Source organism: Vipera berus (assembly GCF_964194415.1).
Source record: "Vipera berus genome assembly, chromosome: 2".
NCBI lineage: Eukaryota > Metazoa > Chordata > Lepidosauria > Squamata > Viperidae > Vipera > Vipera berus.
Window position 1 is genome coordinate 155,219,706 of NC_138203.1, and position 26,185 is coordinate 155,245,890.

The 26,185-nt window shown below is 43.4% G+C and overlaps 1 protein-coding gene across 1 annotated transcript in view; it reads right to left on the reverse strand.

Moving 5' to 3' along the window:
- The window catches only part of PRKCA (protein kinase C alpha), a 255,726-nt gene extending 229,899 nt beyond the window's left edge, over positions 1-25,827 (reverse strand). The window contains exons 1-2 of the mRNA XM_081319564.1: positions 25,035-25,827; positions 7,741-7,772 (exon numbers count right to left, since the gene is read on the reverse strand). Coding sequence (XP_081175690.1) covers positions 7,741-7,772; positions 25,035-25,207 — 205 coding nt within the window. The 5' untranslated portion in view covers positions 25,208-25,827. The remainder of the gene's footprint in view (positions 1-7,740; positions 7,773-25,034) is intronic.
- Positions 25,828-26,185: the final 358 nt, after the last annotated feature.

The following is a 26,185-nucleotide window of genomic DNA, read 5'->3' on the forward strand; positions in this document are numbered from 1 at the left end:
AGAAATATTGGGAGATGCAAAATTAGAGCATTTGTTGTCAGTCCATTCGCAAGAATAGAACCTCAAATTAATTGATCATAGCTGTTGACCAAATTGGCCTAAACTTTTGCAAAGTTTAGTCCTTCGGGAGAAGGGCGGTATACAAATTTAAATTTAAATAAATAAATAAATTCTGCAACACATCTGGCAGTCTCAGAAAAAATCCCAGCCTAATTCAAAGAAGTTAATGCAGCACTATTAGGAGCAGGCAAAGGAGCAAGTATAAAGAAAATAAATCCCAATAGTGGTTTGGAATTAATGCTGGATGTCTGCATTGCTTATATTTCGCCAATTGCTTCCTGACTGAAGCACAGGCTCCAATGGAGTTGTTTTCTGTGTTTGAGATCAGATGCCTCCAGAGTTTAAAGGCCATGTTTACAAATTTAATATTTACAACCCAAAGGTTCAAAGTGACTGAAGTTCATGACAATGGAGAAATGAATAGACATGCCCATTATTAGAATGTTTGTGCTAAAGAACCTTCCTCTTGGAAATCATGTTATTTATTTGATAAAATATACTCAAATGTACATTTATGTACTTATTTATATCCCACATTTCATTCAAGCACTCAAGGGGCACATGTTGAGACAAGAGACATTGTGAGATGCAAAATTAAAGCATTTGTTATCAGTCCGTTCACAAGAATACAACCTCAAATTAATCGATCACAGCTGTTGACCAAATTGGCCTAAACCTCTGCAAATTCTGCAACATACCTGGCAGTCTCAGAAAAGAAAACCAGCCTAATCCAAAGAAGTTAATGCAGCACTTAGGAGCAGGCAAAGGAGCAAGTATAAAGAAATAAATCCCTATAGTAGTGTAAGAAGTCAGCATCCCAACCCTCCAAAAAAGGAAATATTTGGGGGAATATTAAAAAAGGCAGAATATTATTGTTATGTACTGGGTTTTGGTGATACACCACATGGGTTGCTGGAGCAGCTAACGGCTCTCCAGCAAACCAGACTAACTGTCTCCTGTCCTGCAATTGGCTAGCCCTAGGTGGCAAGAGTGGGTTCAAACCTATTGGCTGCCGCCTAGGGGCTAGACTATATATTGCGGCTGGTTGCAGCCCATGCTTCAGTATAGTTCTAGCAAGAAATAAAGTATGAGTTATCCTGTACTCAGCCTCGTGTCGTCATTCCTGCACCAAAGAACCCACTATTTAACAGTGGCGACGAGGATGGGATCCTGCTTCGTTGATTAGAGCTGAAGTCCTCGAGAGGTAGGCAGCACACACCGGAGGGAAGAGGCATTTCCCCCCCCCTCTCAAGGCCGGCTAGCAAGCTACACTAGCGGCCTCGTGCTCAGTGGACGCATTTTCTGAGCCTTGAAGCAGGATCCGAAGATCGCAGGAACCAGAGTGAAGAATGCCAAAGGTCGGCAAATTAAGAAAATTTGATGTGAAACATCCGGAGGAATAGCCTTTCGCAAGTAGAAAACTATCTCAGAGCCAATCAGATCACGGAAGAAGGACTGAAGGCTGCAACACTGCTTTGCGTGTGCGGCCCAGCAACCTTTGATTTGGCCGAGAATCTTTTCACGCCGACACCCATCAAAGCGGTCTCCTACACAGATCTAAAAAAGAAGCTAACTGGGCACTTCCAGCCCAAGATGTCGGAGATGGCGTGGAGATTCAAATTCGACCAAAGAGTGCAACTACCCAGGGAGACAGGTTCGGAGTTCATTGCGGGCCTAAGAAAGGCCGCACGCCTATGCAAGTTCTCAAATTTAAAAGAACGACTAAGAGACCAGCTCGTCTGTGGCCTTCAGGACAGAATGCTTCAGCAGAGACTATTCGCTAGACCCAACTTAACGTTTTCTAAAGCACAGGACGAGGTGATGGCCGACGAAGCCACCAGGAACGCAGTACAGACAGTTCAGCCCACCCAACCTTCAAAAGTAGAAGAATCGGTCCACCTTGAGGTCGCCAAATGTACCGGAGAATCGTCAGAGGAAGAAGAACCTGAAATCAACCAACTCCAAAAGCAACCCAATGCGCAACACCGCAACAGCCACCAGCGAGAGGACAGTTACAAGACAGTTCTCTTACAGAGATGTAAGGGGTGCGCGGCAACCATATTTGTGCCAATTGCAGATTTCGTTCGGCCACGTGTAGAGCTTGTGGAAGAACAGGCCACATCACGGTGGTTTGCAGAGCCCGCCAGAGAGACCGGTCACCCAAACACCAGTCGGAAGAACCGACTAGGAGAGGTACTGAGGCCCAGGGTCCAGTTAGTGTGGGATTCTTCAGAAGCTGTAGAAGCGTATGCCGCACCGGGGCTCGACGCCCTCTCAAACCCAAAATTAACCTCTTGGTAGAGTTACAAGGTGTTCCATGTAAGATGGAATTGGACTCCGGCTCTGCAGTCTCAATCATTTCGCAAGACACATTCAACTTCGTGTGTAGGTGCAGTAACAATTGGGCCAAACTAAGACCCTCAGATATCGTTTTAACGGATTTTCAAAATGCTCACATTAAAGTTAAGGGTGAAGCCACTGTATTGGTAAAATTTAAAGGGTTTTGGGGGCACCTGGATGTAGTAGGGGGGGAAGAGAACAAGTCTCATTGGACTTGATTGGTTTGATGCCTTAGGTATTCAGATTACTGGCATAATCCGGACACAAAACTGCAGACCTCATGTCAGTGTGCAAAGAATACACGGATGTTTTTGATTCAACCCTAGGGACATACACAGGCCCGCCTATTTCTTTTAAGTTAGACCCCAACATTGTCCCAATCAGGGTTAAACCTCGCAGGGTCCCCTTTGCCTTAAAACATAAAATTGATTCCAAAATTGATAAGCTTGTAGAACAGGGCGTGTTACAGCCTGTTGATGGTGGGGAGTGGGAAACTCCTATTGTCACTCCACTTAAGGCCAACGGGGAAATTCGCATTTGTGCTAATTATAAATGCACATTAAATAAGGCCCTCAAGCAGCATGCTTATCTGGTTCCAGTGGTCAACCATATTTTAGCCTCTTTGCAAGGGGGAACTATTTTTGCTAAATGTGATTTAGCACAGGCCTATCAGCAATTGCCGGTTGATGAGGCCACAGCTGCGGCTCAACTGATTGTGACTCACAGAGGGGCATTCAAAGTCAAACGCTTACAGTTTGGAGTCAGTGTTGCACCGGGTATTTTCCAAGGGATTGTGGAACGTACACTTAAGGGTATCCAGGGCGTCTGCCCTTATTTTGATGATGTTCTTATTGCTGGAGAATCCCCAGAAGTGTTGGCCAGTAGGCTCAGGGCTGTTTTGCAGAGGCTTCGCAAATCACCAAGGCATCCAGACCCCTATCTTATGAAGTGGGGTTGGAGGGAGGGCGAGTTGTCAGAAGACACATTGATCAGCTCAGGAAAAGGTTTCCAGAATGGCCACTAAGCGAGGACTGCATAATAAGTCCCTCTCAAGGTCCTCAAACTTGCGGCCAAGCCAGCCCTCACTTGGACTACCAGGACTCTTCCTTCTCAGCGGAGACGGAACCAGAGGGAGAACCGGTGAGCACGGGAGTGCAGCATGGACCCCCTGACGAAGCGAGCCAACCGAACTTCAGCAACCGCTGTGCCTACTCTGCCGAACAGACTGACTCTGGGGTGGGCCAACTGGGTGAGGCCAGCCAGAGTGTTTCAAATCCCCTTGACTCAGGAGCACAAAGGGACACAAATCTACCCAGCCCACTGGGTAAGCTGGTAGACCACAAAGTGATGGGAACTCCAAGACGTTCCTCTAGGCCACACAAGCTTCCTTCGTACCTCACAGATTACATTGTAAAATAAAGTGATGTATATTGTTGTAAAACTTGTTGCCACTAAACTACAGAAACTAGTGTTTGTGTAACTGCCTATTACTGCAAATGGAAGCCTGATCATTGAGACGTTGTTTAATCTCATTGTAGTCCACAGTGATTATATTATTTTATTATTTTTTATTATTTACCACTTTATTGTGTGTGCGTTGATTAATAAGTCTTGGCAACTGTCAAGACTAATTGTGGTTGTCATAGTTTGATCTAAGAGGGGAGGGGTGTTATGTACTGGGTTTTGGTGATACACCACATGGGTTGCTGGAGCAGCTAACAGCTCTCCAGCAACCCAGACTGTCTCCTGTCCTGCAATTGGCTAGCCCTAGGTGGCAAGAGTGGGTTCAAACCTATTGGCTGCCGCCTAGGGGCTAGACTATATATTGCAGCTGGTTGCAGCCCATGCTTCAGTACAGTTCTAGTAAGAAATGAAGTATGAGTTATCCTGTACTCAGCCTCGTGTCGTCATTCCTGCACCAAAGAACCCACTATTTAACAATTATATTTCCCCAAAGGAATAATGGAGGAAAAAAAATCTTAAATGGCTTTTCTGCCCAAGTTTCCCCAGGCAGAAACTGAGTAGGCCAGCTCTGTAGAAATGCAGATTTGATAATCCTAGTCAGAAAGACTGGGCCACCTATTCATAAGTAAAATGCCTTCAGCCACAGCCCCAGAGAAGCAGGGCCTGATCTTTAGGACATAATAGGATTAACCCCACCACCACCATTAGAATACCAAAAGAGCACACTCAAGCTCAGGTCAAATACATGTCACAGGAACAGGAAGAACCTCAAATACAAAGCCCAAAGAAGATATAAAAACCCACCACTCCCAGCTCCATTTTGTCAAATACCCCAGAAACATGCTGTGTCACTGAAGTTTCTAGCAACTAAATAAACTGAACCTTCTTTCCTAAGCAGCCTCCATTTTGTTTATTCCCAGCTTGGACTGTACCCAGTGCTTTTTTTGTAAAAGAAAAAGGTGCCAGAACTCACACATGTCATACAACCTGCCTTGCCTACCCTACAAGGTTCCATCCAAAAAAGGTGCCGGAACTCCGTTCTGAGCGTTCTATGAGAAAAAAAGCCCTGACTGTACCTGATAATTTTTCTTTTGACAGTAGCTTGGCTTTCACGCTGGATGTTTGCATTGCTTATATTTTGCCAATCGCTTCCTGACTGAAGCACAGGTTCCAATGGAGTTGTTTTCTGTGTTTGAGATCAGATGCCTCCAGAGTTTAAAGGCCATATTTACAAATTTAATATTTACAATCCAAAGGTTCAAAGTGACTGAAATGAAGTTCATGACAATGGAGAAATCAACAGACATGCCCAACTGCATGGTTTCATTAGAAAGTTTGTACTGAAGAACCTTCTCTTGGAAATCATTTTATTTATTTGATTAAATGTATATCCCACATTTCATTCAAGTGCTCAAATGCACACAAGCACATATTTTTTTCTTGGTAATAACATTGAACTGAGAAAGTGTACCTAGGCCAAAGGGAACCAGTGAATCTCCATGGTTAGGGATGGATCAAAACTTGGATCTTCCTCGTCCTAATTCAACAGCTGAACTACTGTATAACATTAGCTTTCTAGTGGACCATGAATATCTGTACTCGGAACAGGGTGTAAAACCTAGCACTAGTATAGCACTTGGAATAAATTCATACCAATTCTGACAAACTGCTCCAAAGAAAATGTACAGTACTCCTCGGTTTATGACCACAATTGAGCCCAAAATTTTTGTTGCTAAGCAAGACAATTGTTAAATGAATTTTGCCCCATTTTACAAGCTTTCTTGCCACAGTTGTTAAGTGAATCACTGCAGTTGTTAAATTAGTGAATGTTATTAAGTGAATCTGGCTTGCCTATTGACTTTGCTTGCCAGAAAGTCACAAAAGGGGATCACGTGACCATGGGGATGCTGCAACAATCATAAGTTTGAAAAATATTCATGAATCCCTTCTTTCAACACTGCTGTAACTTTGAATGGATGAATTTTGATAACATGATCACGGAGATGCTGCAATAGTGGTAAGTGTGAAAACTTATACGTGACTCATAAGTCACTTTTTCAGTGCCACTGCAACTTTGGACAGTCACTAAAGGAATGGTTAAGTCATGAACTCTCTGAATCTCCTTCTCGAGATGGTAACATGACCAGGAGGTCATTTAAGGCAACAAAGGAACTATTTGAACTGGGAACATTCCAGTTCTCACAAAGTGGCACCACATTTCTCTACCTTTTGAACATTTAATATAAGAGAAACCATCTCTTTTGTTAGTGTGACAAGATTGAACAATATATTGCTAGCTATCAGCTGTAAGAGACTGTAATTTAATGTCCTGTTCCTTTTCAGTATCTCTCTAAAATCAGATCTCGTGGCTCAAATTTCACAATCGTTAAATATAGTTTTTGTGGTGTGGTGGTCATGACCTCTGCAAAGGTTCATGCCAACAGTGTTTATCAAGTCGATAATCAGATCAGACAACCACAGGGCAAAGGCTTTAAAAAAAATCTTATAGGTATCACGTAGCAATCTTCAACTGTTACCATCAGTTGCTCTCTGACAGGATGAAATTATCTGACTAAATGCTGCTTCATTCATCTAGCTAATACAAACGGTTTCCATGGTAAAACACTAACTTATACAATCAACATTCAATAACAATATTAAACTATAAACAGGAAGAATATTGCTTAGAGATTTTAATAGTACATTAATGCTCCATCGGCATCTCAGGGAAAGGATATCCATGATAAAGTTACAGGCATCAGGAAAGAGGCCAAGGCACATATTTCAAAGGCAGACATTTCTAGTTTCAATCCATAAAATCTCCAGGCAAGAGAAAATGAAATAGCTGAATAAGTCTTCTGTGCAAGTCCTTTGAGGGCTGCTGAGATCTGGCATGGATTTTTATTATTTTTTTATTTTAATTCTATTTATATCCCGCCCTTCTCCGAAGACTCAGGGCGGCTTACAAGCTTAGCAGTAGCCTTCATTCTATGTATATGCCTGCTTGTTAGGGCTTTCGGGGCCCCCCAAGCGTCATTATTACAAAGTCAGCTTATTGCCCCCAACAATCTGGGTCCTCATTTTACCTACCTCGGAAGGATGGAAGGCTGAGTCAACCTTGAGCCTGGTGGGACGCGAACCTGCACTAATTGCAGGCAGCTGGTGTTACTTAAGGAGGCATTAGCCCACTGCTCCAGCAAGGCTGTGGTAGATGAATTTTTAAGTCTGATGTGTGGCAAGTTAGTTTTCGTATTCATTTTCAAAGCATATGCTTCAGCTTTGTTGAGTACACGTTATGACTTAATACGTTAATAATGCAGTTTACAGAGATGGATTTCTTCTCCATCCCAAGATTTAAAAGACTTCACTGCAAGCAACCGCCGACACTGCTTTGAAACAGTTTGTTTTCTCTTATACTGTGCCACAAAATAAACAAACTATAAATCAATGACCAAAGGTTCAGCTGAATATAAAACTCATGCCGATTAGTAATGGAGGGAAAAGGTAGAAGGGAGTATTAAAGGAAACCCAACAGAGAGTGAAACCACTTTTCAAAACACCCACACAGAGACAGCAGCTCCCGACAAGAAAAATGTTCTCTACCAAAATAAACCACAAAGATTCATTTCATGAAAAATTAAAGAGTTCTCTATATGCAGATTACATGACATTTAATTTTAGGAAACTCTGCTGAAATGAAACAGTGCATGATTCACAGTTCATGAGATAAATGATTAAACAATACACATCCTCTTAGATAATTTAATATCCTCCTTTTAACATGCTTAATTCCTTCTTGAGGTACGGTTCATACATTACCTAGATTTGATTATTAAAACAGAAATAGAAACCATTGTAAAACCATTTGTATCTTACCTTGGCATTGAAACCCTTGTTTTCCAAAGCCCCTGCAAAGAGAAGGAGAAAAAAGAAAGGAAAAGACTTAGAAATATATTTTGATATTCAATTAATACTGAACTACAATATGTTTAAACTTATTGTCAGAGCAAAGTGAAGCTGTTAAGATCTCTTATTTTCAACTAAAATCAGGATTTTTTTAAAAAAATTCTTATATTCAGTTTTGAGGAAAAAACCTTGTAAGTGCTGCACAATGATACAATATATTGATGTAATGTGGAAACATTGTGATGGGGTACACTTAATAATGTGAAAAATAATGCAAGCTATCATATATTTGACATGTACTGGTAGCTTAACATTTTCTCTACTAACTCTGCTAACATTTACTAACATTTTATCTACTAAAATTCTGCCACAGGAGAAAAAATATGAAAAAAGGGTTACAATTGATTCAAATGAAAGCCATATTTCTTTGAAAGATACCTCTTGATTTTTTTTTTAAAAAAAGCAATATTTTTTGACAATGTAATGATTCACATCACTCTATTAGGATATCTTTTAACAGTATGATAATTAATGATTAAACTATCTTTGCAACTAATTTTAAAGTCCAAAGTACACCACTGTCATATCTGGCTATTGCATGACTATGTCTAAGTCAGATTCTGATGACCTGGTATTCTTTAGATAAAATAGACATCAATTCCCATAGCATCTGATCCTTGTTCAGAATTATGGGACTGTAGGTCAATATATATGGAAGACAGTTGTTGGGCTTGAATACGAGATCCACAAGCCAAGACATTCATTTATTGGTAGTTTTTCAATAGTCTTATCCATCTTCTCTCCTCAGGGAGACATTATTTTTCATGCCAGACCTTCTATGTTTTATATTCAAAAATACAAAAAGCACTCTTGTAGACGCTCACATTTGATTGCCTGTTGCCTTTGTAAGAATTTGTTGCATCATATATTACTGTAAGAATTATAATCTGAGGTACACACACATACAGAGACAATCAGTCATCGTTGGGTCACCATTTCAGAGATATTTCCTAACTAAACAGAGCATCAGAAGGACTTCCTGCCAGCTTCCCCACTGACTGTGCTTGTGGAAAGCTGGCAGGGAGCATCAGAAATCACTCCTCCTTGGCTGACCCACGGAACTGCCTGCCGTTTTGCTGGGAAGAAGAGGAACAAAGGGAGTCATGGACCATAAGGAAAATTGTACCCCCCCATTCCTCATCCTGGTATGACCCCAAGAGCCCCCTCCCCCAGGGAGGAAGAGGGTTCACCCACTCACTACTAGTGCCCCCCAGCCAGCCCTAACTTGCCAGCAGGTATATGAATCCCTCCCTCATCTTTCCCTCGCCACCCGCCTCCATTAAGAGATTTCAGATTTCAGTGTCAAAGCAGCCACTCGCCTGTCAGACTTAGTCTCCATCTGACTGGATGCAGGGGTTAGGCTCGGGAATTCTGGGAATTGAAGTTCACGAGTCATAAAAGAGCCAAGGTTGCCTACCCCTACTCTAGGCATACTAGTAAAACTTTCTCTTAGCTCCACATTCCACTCAAAATTTGGTTAACAAAGCATATATATAAGAGAATAACAGAATACAGAATAACAGAGTTAGAAGGGACCTTGGGGGTCTTCTAATCCAACCCCCTGATTGAGGGGGAGGTCCTATACCATTCTGGACAAATGGCTATCTAGTCTCTTCTTCAAAATCTCCAGTGATGAAGCACCCAGAATTTTCAGAGGCAAGCCGTTCTACTGAGTAATTCTTCTCATTGTCAGGAAATTTCTCTATAGTGGGGCCTCTTTCTCCTGTCTTGTTAACACCGGCTTTCAGGTTTTTAGTCTAGGAGTTCTCTGGAGTCTATCCCTTGAATACCAAATTTCTACCTATGGCATGAAAGTCAGATTTCCCTACTGAAACTTTTATGAAAATAAAGAGATGAGAAGTGGCAATCGACTTCAACAGCATCAAATGGAAAAGGGCAATAGTCCCATTCATAGACTGCTCTAAATAAATCCCCAACCTTCAAAAATAGAACTTCATAGCTTATAGAAGATATAAGGATCATGCACAGTGAAAGTTGCTATTGTGCTTATTGTTGTGTAGTAAGTTCTTTGTAGGCAGTAAGCGAGACGAGAGGTTGCAAACAGGAACATTGCTTTATTGAAGCAAACAGGAACAGAACTGAATCAGAGGCTTCTGTGCAGCTACTTATATGGTTGGCCACTAGGCGGCGGCCAATAGGTTTAAAGGAACCCATTCCCGCCCCAAATAATCCAATGATCTTCTTTGAGACAGCAAGTCTGGCTAGTCAGTGACGGTTACACAGACACACCAATTGAGCAACCTTAAGCAGCATTCAAACAGACATGTGAAACAGTTCAAGTAAAATCCCAATACATTACACCCCTCCCCGCTAGATCCAAGTAACTTCCAGTCTACCAGGTTGCCTGCTGGGCTGGGTAGACCTGGGTTCTTAGGTTCACATGAGTCAGATTGACTCGAGTCCCTTTGGCCGGCCATTCTTGGTCGGCCCAACCCAAAGTCCAATGAGGTAACACTCCCGGACTTTGTCCATCTACAACCACCTCCCCTTTGTACTGACTGCTTGAATCCTCAGAGTGTGTGAACTGCCCTGTTTGGCTGCTGGTTTCCAGCCCTAATTGCGGACCTGCCATGAGATCCTCGTTTAGTGGCCATTCTGCAAAACACTTCCACAGCTGATCAATATGGCGGCGAACAACTCGCCCCCCACATCCACCTCATAAGAAAGAGGTCCTGAAATTTTGACAATTTTACCCGGCACCCACAAGTTCCCATGACCAAAGTTCCGGGCCCACACCCCATCACCCACTTGCAACCCCCTTGGAGCCTTTGGGCATGCGGTGTCTACTACAACCCAGTCAGGATGTAACCGATCCAGTTTCGTGATTAGCCTTCTCCCCCAGCGAAGCTCTGCTGGGCTCTTGTCTGTTGCTGTGCAAGGTGTAGTGTGCTGGCAAAGCACAAAATCAGACAGCCTATGGTGCCAATCCCAGGTCACAATATGCTTGAGTGACTCCTTTGTTGTGCGCACCATGTGTTCAGCCTGCCCGTTAGTCGAGGGGTGAAAGGGAGCTGATGTTGCATGCCTTATGAGGTTAGTCCTCAAGAAGGCCTGAAATTCTGCCACTGTGAACTGGGCCCCGTTGTCCGAGACTACGACGTCCGGCAGCCCGTGTGTAGCAAAAACCTTCCTAAGCAACTGGATGGTCCTAGCAGTAGTCATAGTAGATATAGGAATTACTTCCAACCATTTAGAGTGGCTGTCGACCACTATCAAAAACAGCTGTCCCTGAAAGGGCCCAGCAAAGTCATTGTGAATCCTTGACCACGGTGTATGAGTCTCCTCCCATCAGTGGACAGGGGTCTGTGGCATCTCTGGTCTGGACTGTTCACACGTGTAACACCATGTACTTGAGCTTCAATAGCCTTATCTAACCCTGCCCACCACAGGTAGCTTCGTGTCAATGCCTTCATCTGGACTATGCCCGGATGGCCCTCATGCAGAGACTGAAGCATACGGTGACTTAATGAACTGGGGACAATAACCTCAAAGAGCACATAACCCCCACAAGATGCAGCCTTTGTAAGCTGAAAGCTCGTGTCTAAATGTGAAATAGCTCTGGAACTGTGGTCCAGGGCTATTTTCAAGCCACCCGGTGTGAATCCAGGATAGCACCCTGCTTAAAACCTTGTCTGCAGCAGTTTCTGCAGCCAAATCACCAGCATGGAGCGGAAACTCAGGCAAATCCTGAATTGACAAGATGCAAGCTGCTGGAGCCGGATCTGAATCTACCTGTGGAAATGGCAACCTGCTAAGGCCATCTGCATGGCCCATGTTTTTGCCGGGTTTGTAAACCAGCCTGTAGCTGCAGGCTGACATAAAAATGGACCATCTTAACATTCTAGGGGACAGTATTTGAGGCGTCTGCCTATCTGTAGTAAATAACCCCAACAGTAGCTTGTGGTCAGTGAAGACTGTGAATTTCCTGCCATACAAGTAATCATGGAATTTCTTCACCCTGGCCACAATGGCCAAGGCCTCTTTGTCAATCTGAGCAAAATTGCACTCAGCTGAGGACAATGTCCTTGAATAACAGGCAATAGGGACTTGAGTCCTATCACTAGACAAATGGCTTACAACAGCCCCAACCCCATAAGGGGATGCATCACACGCAATGTTTCATTAAAGTGCGTAAGCACCGAATTGGAGGACAGTAGTGATTTTACTGCCTTAAAACTATTTTCATGAAGCTTGATCCACTTCCATGGAGTGTTTTTGTCTAAGAGCCAGTGTAATGGCTCTGCCACCGTGGCCTTGTTAGGAAGGAACGCATGGTAAAAATTAAGGAGACCCAGGAATTGCCAGCTGAATTGCCTTAAGCTTGGACTCCGCAGGATGGATGCCTTCAGCATCAATACAGAATCCCAGGAACTCAATGGAAGGGACCCCAATGTTACACTTGTTCCTTTTCAATTTGAGTCCCGCTGTGCAGAACCGTTGAAGGACAGCTTTGAGCCTCCTTGCAAGCACCTCAGTGGACTCACCAGCAATGAGCACATCGTCAAAATAGGGGCAAACCCCCAGAATGCCCTTGAGTGTGCGCTCCATAACTCCCTGGAAGATTCCTGGGGCTATGCTAACCCCGAATTGAAGGCATTTGACTTTAAAAGCCCCCCCATGTGTCACAATTGTTTGAGCAGCCACTGTGGCCTCATCCACAGGTAACTGCTGATAGGCCTGTGCCAAATTTAACTTAGCAAACACGGTACCCCCTTGCAGCGATGCCAAGATGTGGCTAATAACTGGCACCGGGTACACGTGCTGCTGTAGTGCCTGGTTAATGGGGCACTTGTAATCAGCACAAATCCTGACCTCTCCATTGGCCTTAAGTGGCGTGACAATGGGAGTTTCCCATTCACCCCCATCTACGGGCTGTAGTACCCCCTGACTGACTAGCTTGTCCAGCTCTGCGTCAATTTTGTGTTTCAGTGCAAATGGCACTCTACAGGGCTTGATCCTAATAAGCGTTACGGAAGGATCAAGCTTAAAGTTATCGGAGGGCCCTTGTACTCTCCCAGGCTTGTGTCAAAAACATCTGCGAATTCCTTGCATACTGATGCCAAGTTCGCGGCTTGTGTCCGGTGGATCCCAGTTACTTGAATGTCCAGTGCATGAAACCAATCAAGCCCTATTAAGCTCGTTCTCTGGCCCTCTACCACAATCACATCTAGGGCCCCCGAAAACCACTTGAATTTGACAGCCAGTGTGGCCTCGCCTTTGACGGCTACTCGGGAATTCTGGAAGTCAGTAAGGATGATGTCAGATGGCCTAAGCTTGGCCTATCTCTTGCTGTGGTTGCACATGAACCGGAAAGTCTCAAGGGAAATAATGGAAACAGCTGAACCAGTGTCCAGTTCCATCCTGCAAGGGACGCCTTGCAGCTCAACTTGAAGCCGAAGTTTTGGCTTAAGGGGGCGATGAGCTCCAGTGCGGTAAACACTCCAACGACTGGCGCAGAACCCTACTCTATGCTGCGCCGGGGCCCTGGTACCTCTCCTGATCAGATCATCTGATTGGTGGTCCTTCTGGCAACCTCTACAGACTGCTGCGGTGTGGCTGGTTTTCCCGCAGGCCCGACACATGGCTGTCCGGAACCGGCAGTCCGCTCGTTGGTGGCAGCCACCACAGCCCAAACACCAAAGGAAGGGAACTGCCTTGTAAGGGGGCTTCAGTTCCTTGTCGTGGTACCATTGGAACTTGTCAACTTCATGATCGGAGTCGACATCTTCAGAATGCTCGGCGTCTCATGGTGGACAGCTTCCTTGTGAGGAGTGCTTTTGGCAGGCTGCAACGCCTTCACGGCCCCGGCTTCATCCACCATGACATCTTTTAAGGCTTCTTGGAGCAAGAGAGTCTCTTTTGCAAAAAGTTTTTATTGTAACTCTCTGCTCCTGAGTCCACAGACTAGTCAGTCACAAAGCCTTTCTTCTAAGTCCGAAAATTGGCACAGGCGCGAAGCTTGTCTCAATGCCACGATTAATTCTTTGGCCGTCTCGCCGGGTTGTTGAACTTGTTGTTCGAAGGCGTTGTTCTGTTCCAGCCTACAACCAGCCCTGCAGAAATGTCAGGGACAACCCCTTTGTTATATTCAATAGGCTGGAATTAAGCCAACCAAATTTATTTGCAAAAACTAAACAAAACAGTTCAAAACAGAGTAAAACAAATACAGACCGAGACTATATCAGAAGCTCTTCAAACGGTTGCCTTCAGCAACCAGCACCTCCCACACATTCCCCTTTTAAACAACAGTCTCAGGGCGTGGCTTCTCTTTGCCTCCTCCCGAGGTGCCTCATTGCTTTTCTTTGTTCACTTCTGCTTGTCTGCCTCCTGCTTCGAGCATCCTTGAACAAAGCCAGCTGTGGATCATCTTCGTTTAATCTTTCAGGCTCACACAGCTGGGTCTAAGGAGGAACAAGATGAGAGTGGCCTGGCTGAGAGCTCTGCGATGCATCTGCAACCAAAGGCTCTCCAAACCCCTCCTCCTCCTCCTCCTCCTCCTCAGAATTGTCCTATTCAGCTGCTGAAACCACAGGCTGACGCTGAATCACAACAGGCGTGCCTCCACGCTATCACCGACAGCTTTGGTTGGAAATGGTCACCGAGCTGTTTCTTCAGGTCCACGTAAGTAATGGACTCCAGCTGCGTCGGTGCGACTAAGTTCTCCGCGATGTTGAACGTTGCAGACCTGCAGACACTGAGAAGTGTTGCAGCCTTCAGGCCATCCTCAGCGACTTGGTTGGCATGGAGGTAGTTCTCTACTCTTGAAATGTAGGACGATGAAGCAGGATGAGGCAACGTGAGGCATGAGCCGTGAAGACTTTCCCACCATGGCGAAAGTTGGAAAGCTCGAGGAATTTGATGTCACTCTACTCTTGAAATGTAGGACGACCATCTCTCTGGGTGAGTGATGTCAAATTCCTCGAGCTTTCCAACTTTCGCCATGGTGGGAAAGTCTTCACGGCTCGTGCCTCACATTGCCTCATCCTGCTTCTCTTGTAGGCCCTGGGACTGGTCCACAGGGCAGTGTGGTTGCTAGCGTGGCTTGCTAGGCTGACTGAGGGGGGGGAACGCGGTCCCTGCCAGGAGATGTGCTGGCCTCAACCCCCTAAGTGACTTTCAGCTCTTACGAAGAAGCAGGGTCCCATCCTTGTCACCAGTGTTGTATAGTGAGTTCTTTGGAGGCAGTAAGTGAGACGAGAGGTTGCAAACAGGAACATTGCTTTATTGAGGCAAACAGGAACAGAACTGAAACAGAGGCTTCTGTGCAGCTACTTATACGGTTGGTCACTAGGCAGCGGCCAATAGGTTTAAAGGAACCCATTCCCGCCCCAAATAATCCAATGATCTTCTTGGAGACAGCAAGTCTGGCTAGTCAGTGACCGTTACACAGATACACCAATTGAGCAACCTTAAGCAGCATTCAAACAGACATGTGAAACAGTTCAAGTAAAATCCCAATACATTACACTGATGATAGCAAATTATTGGCTGTGTATGAAAATGTTCTGAACTATCTGCTTATCAAAATCAAAGAGCAGAGTCTCAAAATAGGACTGTAGTTCAATGAAAGAGGAAAAAGTTTCTAACAACTGGTAATATCGGTAATTTTGTCCTTGACTTGAGAGGAAATAGATATAGCTGTTAATTCAATTGGCTTGGATAAGTAATGAAACTATAAGCACCCAAATAATGAATTGGAAAAATGTTGGAAAAATGACTGTGTAAGGCCTAAACAAGTTCTTTAAGTACAGAAAAAATTATTCCTGTATCAAGATCTGATTTGTTCCGACCATGATATTTTCAAGAACATAACATGGATGTGCAAATTAAACAAATGAGGCACAAGATGAAGAGAAACACACACCCCCATGTCTTTGAGTAATAAACTTAGCAAAGGATACTCTAGATATCAGGGATTGCCTGATAAACATATCAGTCAATATTGAAGAAATCAAAGCTAAACTTTCCATAAAAGCTCAAATGACAAAACTAGGTTTCGTGCTATGGGTACTTTAGGCAAAGAGATGGATAATTAGAGACAAATCTCCTGCTTAGTGGGGTTGAAAGAAAATATAAAAGGGAAAAACCAGCAGGGTGAAGGGTTGGTACAACACCAGTGGCCCCTGATGCCATCCTAGCAAGAATCAGCTATCTAAAACTGAGCACAGTTTAATACAGCCATTCACTGGATCACGACCAGTTGACATTGACTTGACAGCAAGTAACAGCATAAGGGTCATGGGAGAGAGAAAAGGTCCCAGTGGAAGAGCAATTCTGTGTCCAAATAAAACAGTTGCAATCCCACTGAGATATTTAACTTAGTTAAATCCAGCTGCAATGAATAATTTTTCAGAGACCACAGAATGGTAAACAATTTTTTTTCCACAGTAAGGTGGAGATTTCATACGTGCAAGTTGCTTCTGTCTGCTATGAGCAAACTGTATGAGTTTAAATAATAGTGTCTATTAATGTTACCTATCAGTAACTAGGACCACAAATTTTTGACTTCAATATTCTTTCGGGCCAGTTAAAAAACAAAAGAAAGCCTTACTTCTGCAAATGTTAGCAAGCTCTGAAGGTGCAAACAATAATGCTACAAAAATATCCATGTGATTAAAAACAGTTGTTACCCTTACCACAGGATGAAACTTAAGCTTTTAATAAAAAAAAATATTTCTATCCAGTGACTCAAGGCAGCAGACTTAAATTAAAAAATAATAATTTGTGCTTATTGATTACCACTTCTATAATGTGCAGATTTTGAATACAAATAATTCAAACAAATAAAAAGTATTCACTGAATACAAATTTAGAAATAAATTTAAAAATATTCAACATACAAGAATTACATGGAAAAAATAGCCAGCATAACCTATTAAAATCAGAGATGCTCCCTTTTAGTCCAATAACAACATACTTGATAAATACAGGTGGTCCCCAATGTACAACCACAATTAAGCCCCAAACTTCTATTGCTAAGTGAGACAGTTGTTAAATGAATTTCACCTCATTTTACGACCTTTTTTACTACGATTAGTGAATCCCTACAGCTGTTAAGTTAGTAACACAGTTATTAAGTGAACCTGGCTTCCCCATTGACTCTGCCTGCCAGAAGGTCACAAAAGGGGATCCCATGACCTCCAGGACAAATAGTCACTAAATGAATTTCTAAGTTGAGGACAACCTGTACTACTGATTAACTGAAGCATACTATTTACATAACCGTTGCTAGCATCCTTGATGAATTCTTGTAATTTAATGTCTTCTAATGTATTAGAGATAAGATCTTCTAACTCAACGATATTTTTCTCCTATAAACCATAAGGAAAGCTTTGAAGAATATGTGTGTGTGAGTGTGACTCCTTGACCGCTAACACAGAAAACACACCAGAGAGAGGAAAATAAGGACTAAAGCAACCTGCTTCAACCACGAAACTAACCAATTTTCAGCTCACTATATTCTGTTTCTCTCTCATTCTCTTTCTTTGTCTCCCCATTAAACCTACGTGCTCTGAGAGGCAGAGCTAATATAAGTACAACTTTGAGCTTGTGATGTAAAAGTGGAGTTCAAATTTACCAATATAGAAATCAAGAGCTACAAGAAGAGTTTCCTCATAATGTAACATCAAAGTACTGTAGCTTTTAAAATGCATTAATTATCCCTCTGTACTAGTCATGCCGGCCACATGACCACGGAGACGTCCTCGGACAAGCGCTGGCTCTTCGGCTTTGAAATGGAGATGAGCACCGGCCCCTAGAGTCGGAAACGACTAGCACGCATCTGCGGGGGAACCTTTACCTTTTTACCTTTTTACTTAATGATAGTGTCAATATATAATTTTACTTCTGAAAAACCCTATCCTTTCTTTTCTGTTCCTAGTTCTCAAATCATTAGACATCTCCTCCTTTGTGACTTTTTTTTTAAAAAAATCCATGTTTGTAAATCAGGGACACTTTTACATCTTTCCCATTTTCTTTATCTTCAGTTTCCCACTGCCCATACAGGGTATTTTCAACAAGTACACAGAGGAGAAAAAATACATAGCCAATAATACAGCAATCTCATCTTCCTTTGAAAACTATTGTATTCAGTGGTGTTACTCTCATGGTATTTATAGGCTTTCCTCCAAGGGACAGTTTCTATCTTAATTCAGGATATAATAAGATGTTTAGACACTGCACAGGGTATTTTGTATTCTGATTCTACTGGATAAACACAATTAGAATTTCAGGAATTCTCCAGGATACAAAGTTTTAATTGTCTATAATGGGCTAGTATCCCTTGAATCTACATATCAGAAAATTCAATCTACTTCTGTTTTTATTATCCTTTAAAAGAATATATTCCAATTCATTCAGACATTCCTCCAAATACCTGGCTTTGGAGGGAACAATAAACTAAACAATCAGATTTTAGCTTAATGTCTTAGCAAACCCTGCCTATATGTACTATTCAACATGTTATGTGAAATCAAAAAATTTGGGTAATTCCATAAACCATGGTTAAACCATGATTGAGCATGAAAATACAGCAACCTTTTTGGACACTCACTCACAATGGAACAAGGACCACTCTACTACTATTTCCTAAATTCACAATTTAGCTTCAAAGAAGCTGTTCAGAGAGTACCATTATCTTCAATGCAAGGTGCCTTAAGATAGTTTAAACAAAGACTACATCCTGGAAATTCTACCTTTCAGTCATCTTGCAATGATCATGTATTGAACCTGCTCTTAGATAAACAAACTACCACATGAAAGTACTGTAAAAGCAAGATGATTTCAATGTAAATTGTTAATGACACTTGAATAGTCATGTTTTGCTAGCAAGATGAACATAAAGGAGAAATATGCTGGATCACGTACATGCTTGAATCTGGACTAAATTTCACGCCCTTTGAAACCATACTATACAAGATGCATTACTGGTTTTGGTGATTTTGGTGGCTATTAGTTAAACTAATTTAGTCTGGATGCAATCCATGGTTAATCAGCTAAAATACAACAATCTATATAAACACATTTAATCACACAGCTTTACCTAGTTTTCATGATAACTAGGGATTTAACAAAGAAACATTATTTTCTGACTTCCCAGTGGAATTTATTCCCAGTGGCTTGAGGTTTGCTATGTGGAGAATTTTGTCTCACTTGTACTCTAAGACTATAATAAACCTTAAAAATTCCTTCTCCCACAATACATAGCTTCAATACTGAATACGTATGTGTGAGTGCAGTAACAGAAACCCAGTATAGTTCTTTATTGACTTCAGTAATAAAGACCCCATTGCTTGTTTGCCAGTTGCCAAATCATTTGATTTTAAACAGCCCAGTTACATACACTTCACAATGAATTTGATGAAGATGCTCAATATATCACATGTATGTTTCCTCATAATAATCAGTGTGTACATGTGTGTATACATAGACATAATCACCCACCCACCCCCAGGGAATTTCAGGAGTGAAAAGGCAACCTGTAGGAAAGCAATAGTAAACTATTGTGAACTGTTGCCAAAAAAAACCCTACATACATTCATGTTCTTACCAGGAGTTGAGTTGAGTTCAACTCAACCGAGGGGGGGGGGGGAGAGACAGAAAACAACTAGACAGAGAAAAAATACAGTGGGGAGAGAGAGACAGACAGACACGCACATACAACCCTTCACATTGAGGTTTGCCATCCCAGTGAGAGTAGCTCACCCCAATCATTCCAGCAGAACAGCTTACTTATATCCCACCTGCCAAAGAACTTCTGTTGGTGGGATCCAGGAGAAGATCCTTCTCTACTGTGGCCCCTGATCTGTCCCCACACTCCTGGCCTCCCAGAAGAGCTCCAAATCTTGGCTCTGCCACCTGGACTGGGATCCTGACAGAGGCCTGTTACAATGGAGGTGGCTGATGGGGTAGAGAAGATCCCCAACACCAGGCCACCCATCGTCTTGGTTTTTAGCTTTTCTATTTAACTCTCCTAATTTTAATTGCTTTATCTTTTTTTTACTTTTTATTACCGGTATATTGTAAACTGCCCAGAGTTGCTTTATCAATAAGATGGGTGGCATAAATATTTAATAAATAAATAAAATAAAACTTCTATGTCAACAGCACTGTCCTAGGCCCCAACATGTACACGTACACGATCAGAGGCACCTTCTTCGCATGCTCTTCTTCTAATGTGAAATATGCTATCATCTGTCAGCAGTGCCCCTCTGGATTCTAGTTAGGTCAAATGGGGAAAAAGTTTGCAGAAAAAAAATTAATGGACACAACTTTGATATGAGGATTCAAAACAAGGACAGAATAATATTAGATCATTTTCATTTTCCAGGGCATGCCAGTGTAAGACACACAATATATTTCTAACAGATTGCAATTGTTAATTGGTAAGATACTTGTAATCTGTCTGACATATAACCTGAATTTGCATAACTACTCTGTCTTCTCCTTTCTTCTCCCCTGCCTCACTCCAGATTAAATCCTACGTCTGTCTAGATACTCTATGCATCTCTTAAGCTTATGAGTTTTAATAAAATATTTTAACAAGAAAAGGTGCTATGAAACTCCTCTTGAGATCTTTCCACCCAGACTAGCACAGGTCTTCTCCTACAATGGCTATTAGAGCATGGGAAACCTGTGAGATCTCTGCTCAGTATACACAGCCAAACAAACTAAGAAACCTCTATCTATAGTTTGTTTAGCATAACTATCTTCAGTGCTTTTTTTGTAAAAGAAAAAGGTGCCGGAACTCACACATGTCATACAACCCGCCTTGCCTTTGCTACAAGGTTCCATCCAAAAAAGGTGCCGGAACTCCGTTCTGAGCGTTCTATGAGAAAAAAAGCCCTGACTATCTTAATAGGATTCCTGACTTATTGTTCTCAAGAGAAGCAAGAATATAAGTCAAGACAGAAGAGTTTCAGATTCTGGCTTCTTTAAAAGCAATAAATCATGAATAGAAATCTTATTTATCTAAGTGCTCTCCCTAGCCTAAAAAGCATAGCAAAAGTGATTGGTACCGCTTGTATCACCAGTTTTCTGCAATGATAATAAACCAGAATTTAAATTAAAAATCCTTAATTCTGTTAAATCCAGAAGACTCGGGTATTAACTTATACTAACATTAAAAACGAAATTTAACCTTAAGTCTCATTGTTAGCATATGAAGACCTGCCCTCCAATATGTGTTAATTAGTTAAGAACTCTGTAAATCAAAATGAAAAAGAGTAAAAGCCAAATGACAGCTGACAAATTAGATGCAAACTATGCATGAACTGATAAACCTATTGCTATTTTTGTCTTTTGTTTAAAAACAGACCTGAAGGACTTGGAATTTAATTGAAACAGGTGCAAGGGGATTTATTTTTCCACCATGTCATTTTTACTAATTATCAAGACATGTAGGGTTTCAAACTGGTTTTCCAAGGAAATACAAATACTGTATCTTTGCCAGGTTTGGCCTGTTGGTTTCAAGTGACTTCTGGGGTGGAAATGGGAGAGATTTTAAAGACCCCAACATCTTTACTGTTCTGATCCAATTCACAATTCACCACAGCTATGTTTAAATAAAAAAATATATAGGTCTTGCTTTTAGATTGAGCCTTATTAAAACAAGAAAGTGAGATAGCAAATCCTGCCACATGCCCTCTAAATTCAGTAAAGTGAGTATATACTTTGATTTTTCTACGCTTAGGATAAGATGTGATTCCATCAAGAAACATAATTCTTACAATGAAACCATGGCTGGAGGCTACTGGTTACAAGCTCTGGTTAATTATAAATGTGAAATGCCATTATGTCAGAATCCAAAATTTATTTCTAATCTGCCCTTATTATTTATAAAATAATTCAAGGTGGTGAACATATCCAACATTCCTTCCTCCTCCTATTGTCCCCATAACAACAACCCTGTGAAGCAGGTTGGGCTGAGGGAGGGTGATTGGCTCAAAATCACCAGGCTGGTTTTCATGTGTAAGGCAGGACTAGAATTCACAGTGTCCCAGTTTTTAGCCTGGTACCTTAACCACCAGACCAAACTGTCTGTCATGGCTTATTTGTGGCTTTATGGTTTATTCCCAACTGTTTGATAAAACCAATTCTGGTTCTGGCAAAAGAGACTGAGGAAAAATTAAATAGAAACTAATTCAATAAGCTAGAATTGTTTTGCTAATTTCCAGGGCCAACTGACTTGAATAGTCCATGGTTAAAAATTCAGATTTAGTGTTATGTGCAATTATAACCTATGGGTTCAGTACCCAGGGCTTTTTTTCTCATAGAACGCTCAGAACGGAGTTCCGGCACCTTTTTTGGATGAAACCTTGTAGGGTAGGCAAGGCGGGTTGTATGACGTGTGTGAGTTCTGGCACCTTTTTCTTTTACAAAAAAAGCACTGTCAGTACCAAACATATACCTAGGTGTAACCAGTAAAAGCATGAAATGAGACATAATGGGTAGGATCCCACATGTTGTATTTAGTTAGTTTGTAGCTCAATATGCTTTTATTTATTTACATCCCATTTTTTCTCAGGGGGATTCAAGGCAACATATATGTGGATATGTTATGGATTAGTTGGAGAGAGTCTGATTGTCCTAGCATTACCTTGCAAGTTCCATGACAAAGACTTAAGTGTGAACTTATATGTTAGCATGGTTTGTCAATATTGTAGCTAGTGAGAACAGAAAGCTTTTCATTAAAGAGCAAGACAGATCAGAAAGAAGGAGAAAGAAAGTCTCTAAAGGATAATAATAAAGCCGATGAATAGGTTAGACAATCAATACAGAATTCAAGTAGAGCATGAAAGAACGCCAGAATTTAAGGGGGGGGAAGACTCTTTTATACAAGACTACAGCTGGAAATCTCACTAGCCAGTACACAGCAGTTGGGTAAGTTTTGCATAAATAAGTTCTCTTTTACATAAACAAACAATCACATTCAAGTCTAGCCCAAAGTTAGTTCATGGTGCACTGTTCTGCCCGCCACAATATGTACACGCCCTGTACACCGCCCTGAGTCCTTCGGGAGAAGGGCGGTATAAAAATATAATAAATAAATAATAATAAATAATAAACTGTGGATTAATCAGTATTATTGTATGAATATATCATGTGAATACGGCCAGAAAGTCTCTGTCAGACAGAAGTGTCTTCCTAAAGAAATTCTGGGTCTAAGGAAGAAATTCTCAGGAAAAATATTTAAGGAGTGCTTTTGGCAAGGTTCTCATTTATATCCTCCCACCTACCCTGTATTTCGGAAGGTAGAGATGCCCTGAATTTGAATTTCTGCTAATATTCATAGAAGACATATATAATGGTATTATTACTTCTATCTTTTTTCAGACGAGATTAACCTTTTGGCGGTATTAGTATAATCCCTATGTTGGAAGAAAAATGTATTTTGTGTCTGTTTCTGATGTGATGTCAGGAAGTCAATAAAATTTTCTCATTAGGAAGTAGTTTCTCAACAGTTGCTACCAATCAGTATCCCATACCAGGAAGGGGCAGATAAAGGGAATAAAATTTATCAACCCCTTATCAAATGAACTCAGTTTAATGGAAGAACAAGATAATTGAGGGCAACAGAAGGCAAAGTTCTTGTATTTTTAAGAGTAGAGAGCGGATGTCAGTTTCTTCATCTTAGCAGAGCCAGTAATTTTCCAGATGTAGAAAAGTATCTTTTCTACATCTGGTCTTCCCCTACAATGGCTTCCCAGAAATTCTAACCATGATACAGTTATGAGGGATGCAGAGAGGTGTAGTTCAGCAATATATGAAGGGCCTCAGGTTTCCCGTTTCTTCTAAGGAAAGGGAGTGTTACAAAGAAGGGAGGGGCCCAGATCCTGTTTCTCAACCCTGGCAACTTGAAGATGTGTGGACTTTCAAGTTGCCAAGATTGAGAAACACTGGTTTAAAGGCTAATAAGTCAACACAACATGCACACATCTCCTTTGGAAGACACATGCTATGTCATGCATGTCAGTAAAGCAGCAAGTGGAAGGATAGACATAACAGCTTCTTCCCTGGGACACACTGTAGTTGGTCGGTCGGTCTGTCTGTCTGTCTGTCTGTCTGTCTGTCTGTCTGTCTGTCTACCTACCTACCTACCTATCCTCTACCACCTACCTACCTACCTAATCTCTATTATCTATCTATCTATCTATCTTGGGGAAACCCAAACACTGGCCCCAAATGTTAGAAAGGTGCTCTCTTTCAAGGGTTATCACACAAAGATCCTTTTCTGAGAAGGAAGAGAGAAAATGTCTTTTACGGCCCCCCCCAAAAAAAGTCAGCTGGTGCTGAGAAAGGATAGATCTGAATTTGTGTGTGTGTGTGTCTAGTGCAGAAGTGGTTCACAAAGAGGCTTCATTTTATGATGTGGTCAGTGGGAGTGGCGGAGTTGACACAGAAGGAAGGTTACAAGGCAGGAAGTGCCTTTGAGAACGATGAAATACTGTTTAATTATCTCTCCAGAGTGACCAGGCAACGAAGATCCTTTCTGGCAAGCTGGGAGGAACGCCAAAAGCTTTCTCAATGGAAGGAAGCAAAGATGAATATCTATCCCCACAGGTATCCAAGCCATGGTGTGCTGGAAGATTCCCTCACTCAGCAAGACACACACCTACTCAGGAAGTGTTTTCCCCAAACTGTTGTCCTCCAGGCATGTGGGGACATCGCCTGCCATCCTTTCCAGAGGAGGACCTTACACTGGCGTCCAACACATCTGGAAGATATCAGGTTGGGGAAAAACTGCCAAAGTTGTGACAGCCCGGAGAGAAAGAGAGCGGAGGAGCAGCCGCCCTCGCTGGGATGGCTCTCGGGAGTCCCTTTCTCGCCTTTCCAAGACTTCACTCCCAGGGGAAATCCGTTTCTCCCAGTGCAAAGGACCGACAGCGGACTCTCTCTTCCTGCACCCGCACGGTTAATCCCCTGGGAAATCTGCCGAGGAGTTAAAGGGAGAAGGACGGGCGCAGGAGGCAGCTCCGGAGAGGCGGCGCGAAGAGTCGAGCTGCCGTTCGGGGAAGGCTTAAGCGGGGTGAAGCCAGACCGAAGCAGAGACTGAGGGAGGCGGCGGCTGAGGAGGCGCCGGCGCTGCGGAGCTCGCTTTGGGGAGAGGGCTTTGCACAGGAGGCAACGGCCGAGGGTGTGTGTGTGTGTCGGCCGGAGAAGATAGGGTCGGCGGCTCTCCTTACCAGATGAAGTCGGTGCAGTGGCTGCAGAAGGTGGGCTGCTTGAAGAACCGCGCGGTGAATTTATGGTCCCGGACTTCGTGCACGTTTTTCTGCCGAAGGGCTCCTTTCCGAGCGAACCGCCGAGCCGCGTCGGGACCCGTACCGGGTTCGGAGGCTGGGAAGACGTCGGCCATGGCGCGCGCGCCCGAGCGAAACACCCCCCCCTCCTTCTTTCCCCGCCTCTCGCTCCTTCTTGCTTTCCCTCGACTTCGCTTAAGCCAGGAAAGCCGCTTCGCCCGGCTCTGCCCCGTCCGGCACCCGCCGACACTTCTGGCAGCTGTGTGTGTGGATGGGCGCTGCCTCCTCCTGCCCGCTTGGGCTCCTCCTGACGTCTGAGCCACGCGCGGCAGGGAGGCGGGAGGAGGATCCCAGCCCCGGGCCAGACCCGACGGCTCCGCCCGCCTACCCGCTGGCGCGCTCCTGGGCCCCCTGCCGCGGGAAGGAGGAAGAGCGCGAGCCGGGGAAGCCCGTCTCTAGGGCAACAGGCAGGCCGGTCGGCCGGCAGACCCACGCCCCCCCCCCACGGGAGGCGGGGGGGCCGCCGAATAGGCGTCTGCGGTGTTCCCCGCGCTAGAGAAGGGCCGGGCAAGATCACCTGTGGCATTCGGTGTGCGGGGAGACCGCCCCGCCGCCGTCAATCAAAGCCCGGACTCCGCTCGAGGTTGGCAATGGGCGAGAGAGAAGAGGGCGGCCGACACACGCAACAGATACTTTTGCCACATGCGCACAAACGCACCGCCGAGGCCTTGGAGGCTCAGATGCGCGCCTGGAGAAGTTCTACCCGCGCGGAACCCGGAGAAACCTCAGCCACCCCGGGGTTCGACCGCTCTTCTGGAGAAGGAAGCGCGGAATGGGCACCCTTCGTGGCTTTGGGGGATTGGCAGCGCCAGGCGCTTCTGAGGGATGAGGGAGTTTTGGCACTAAACTGAGAGAGAGGGGAGGGCTCAGTGTTGTTTGAAAGTAAATTCAGCTCCTGAAGCCCGTGGCGGTTTGGAGCCCGTTGAGGTTGCTCCCTTCTTCCAACCCTTGTGCCCGGTGGGGCTCAGATGGCTGCCAGCCAGCTGCAGGGCACCCCAGCTGCAGAAGACCAGTGGCCCCTCTGAGGACCTGAG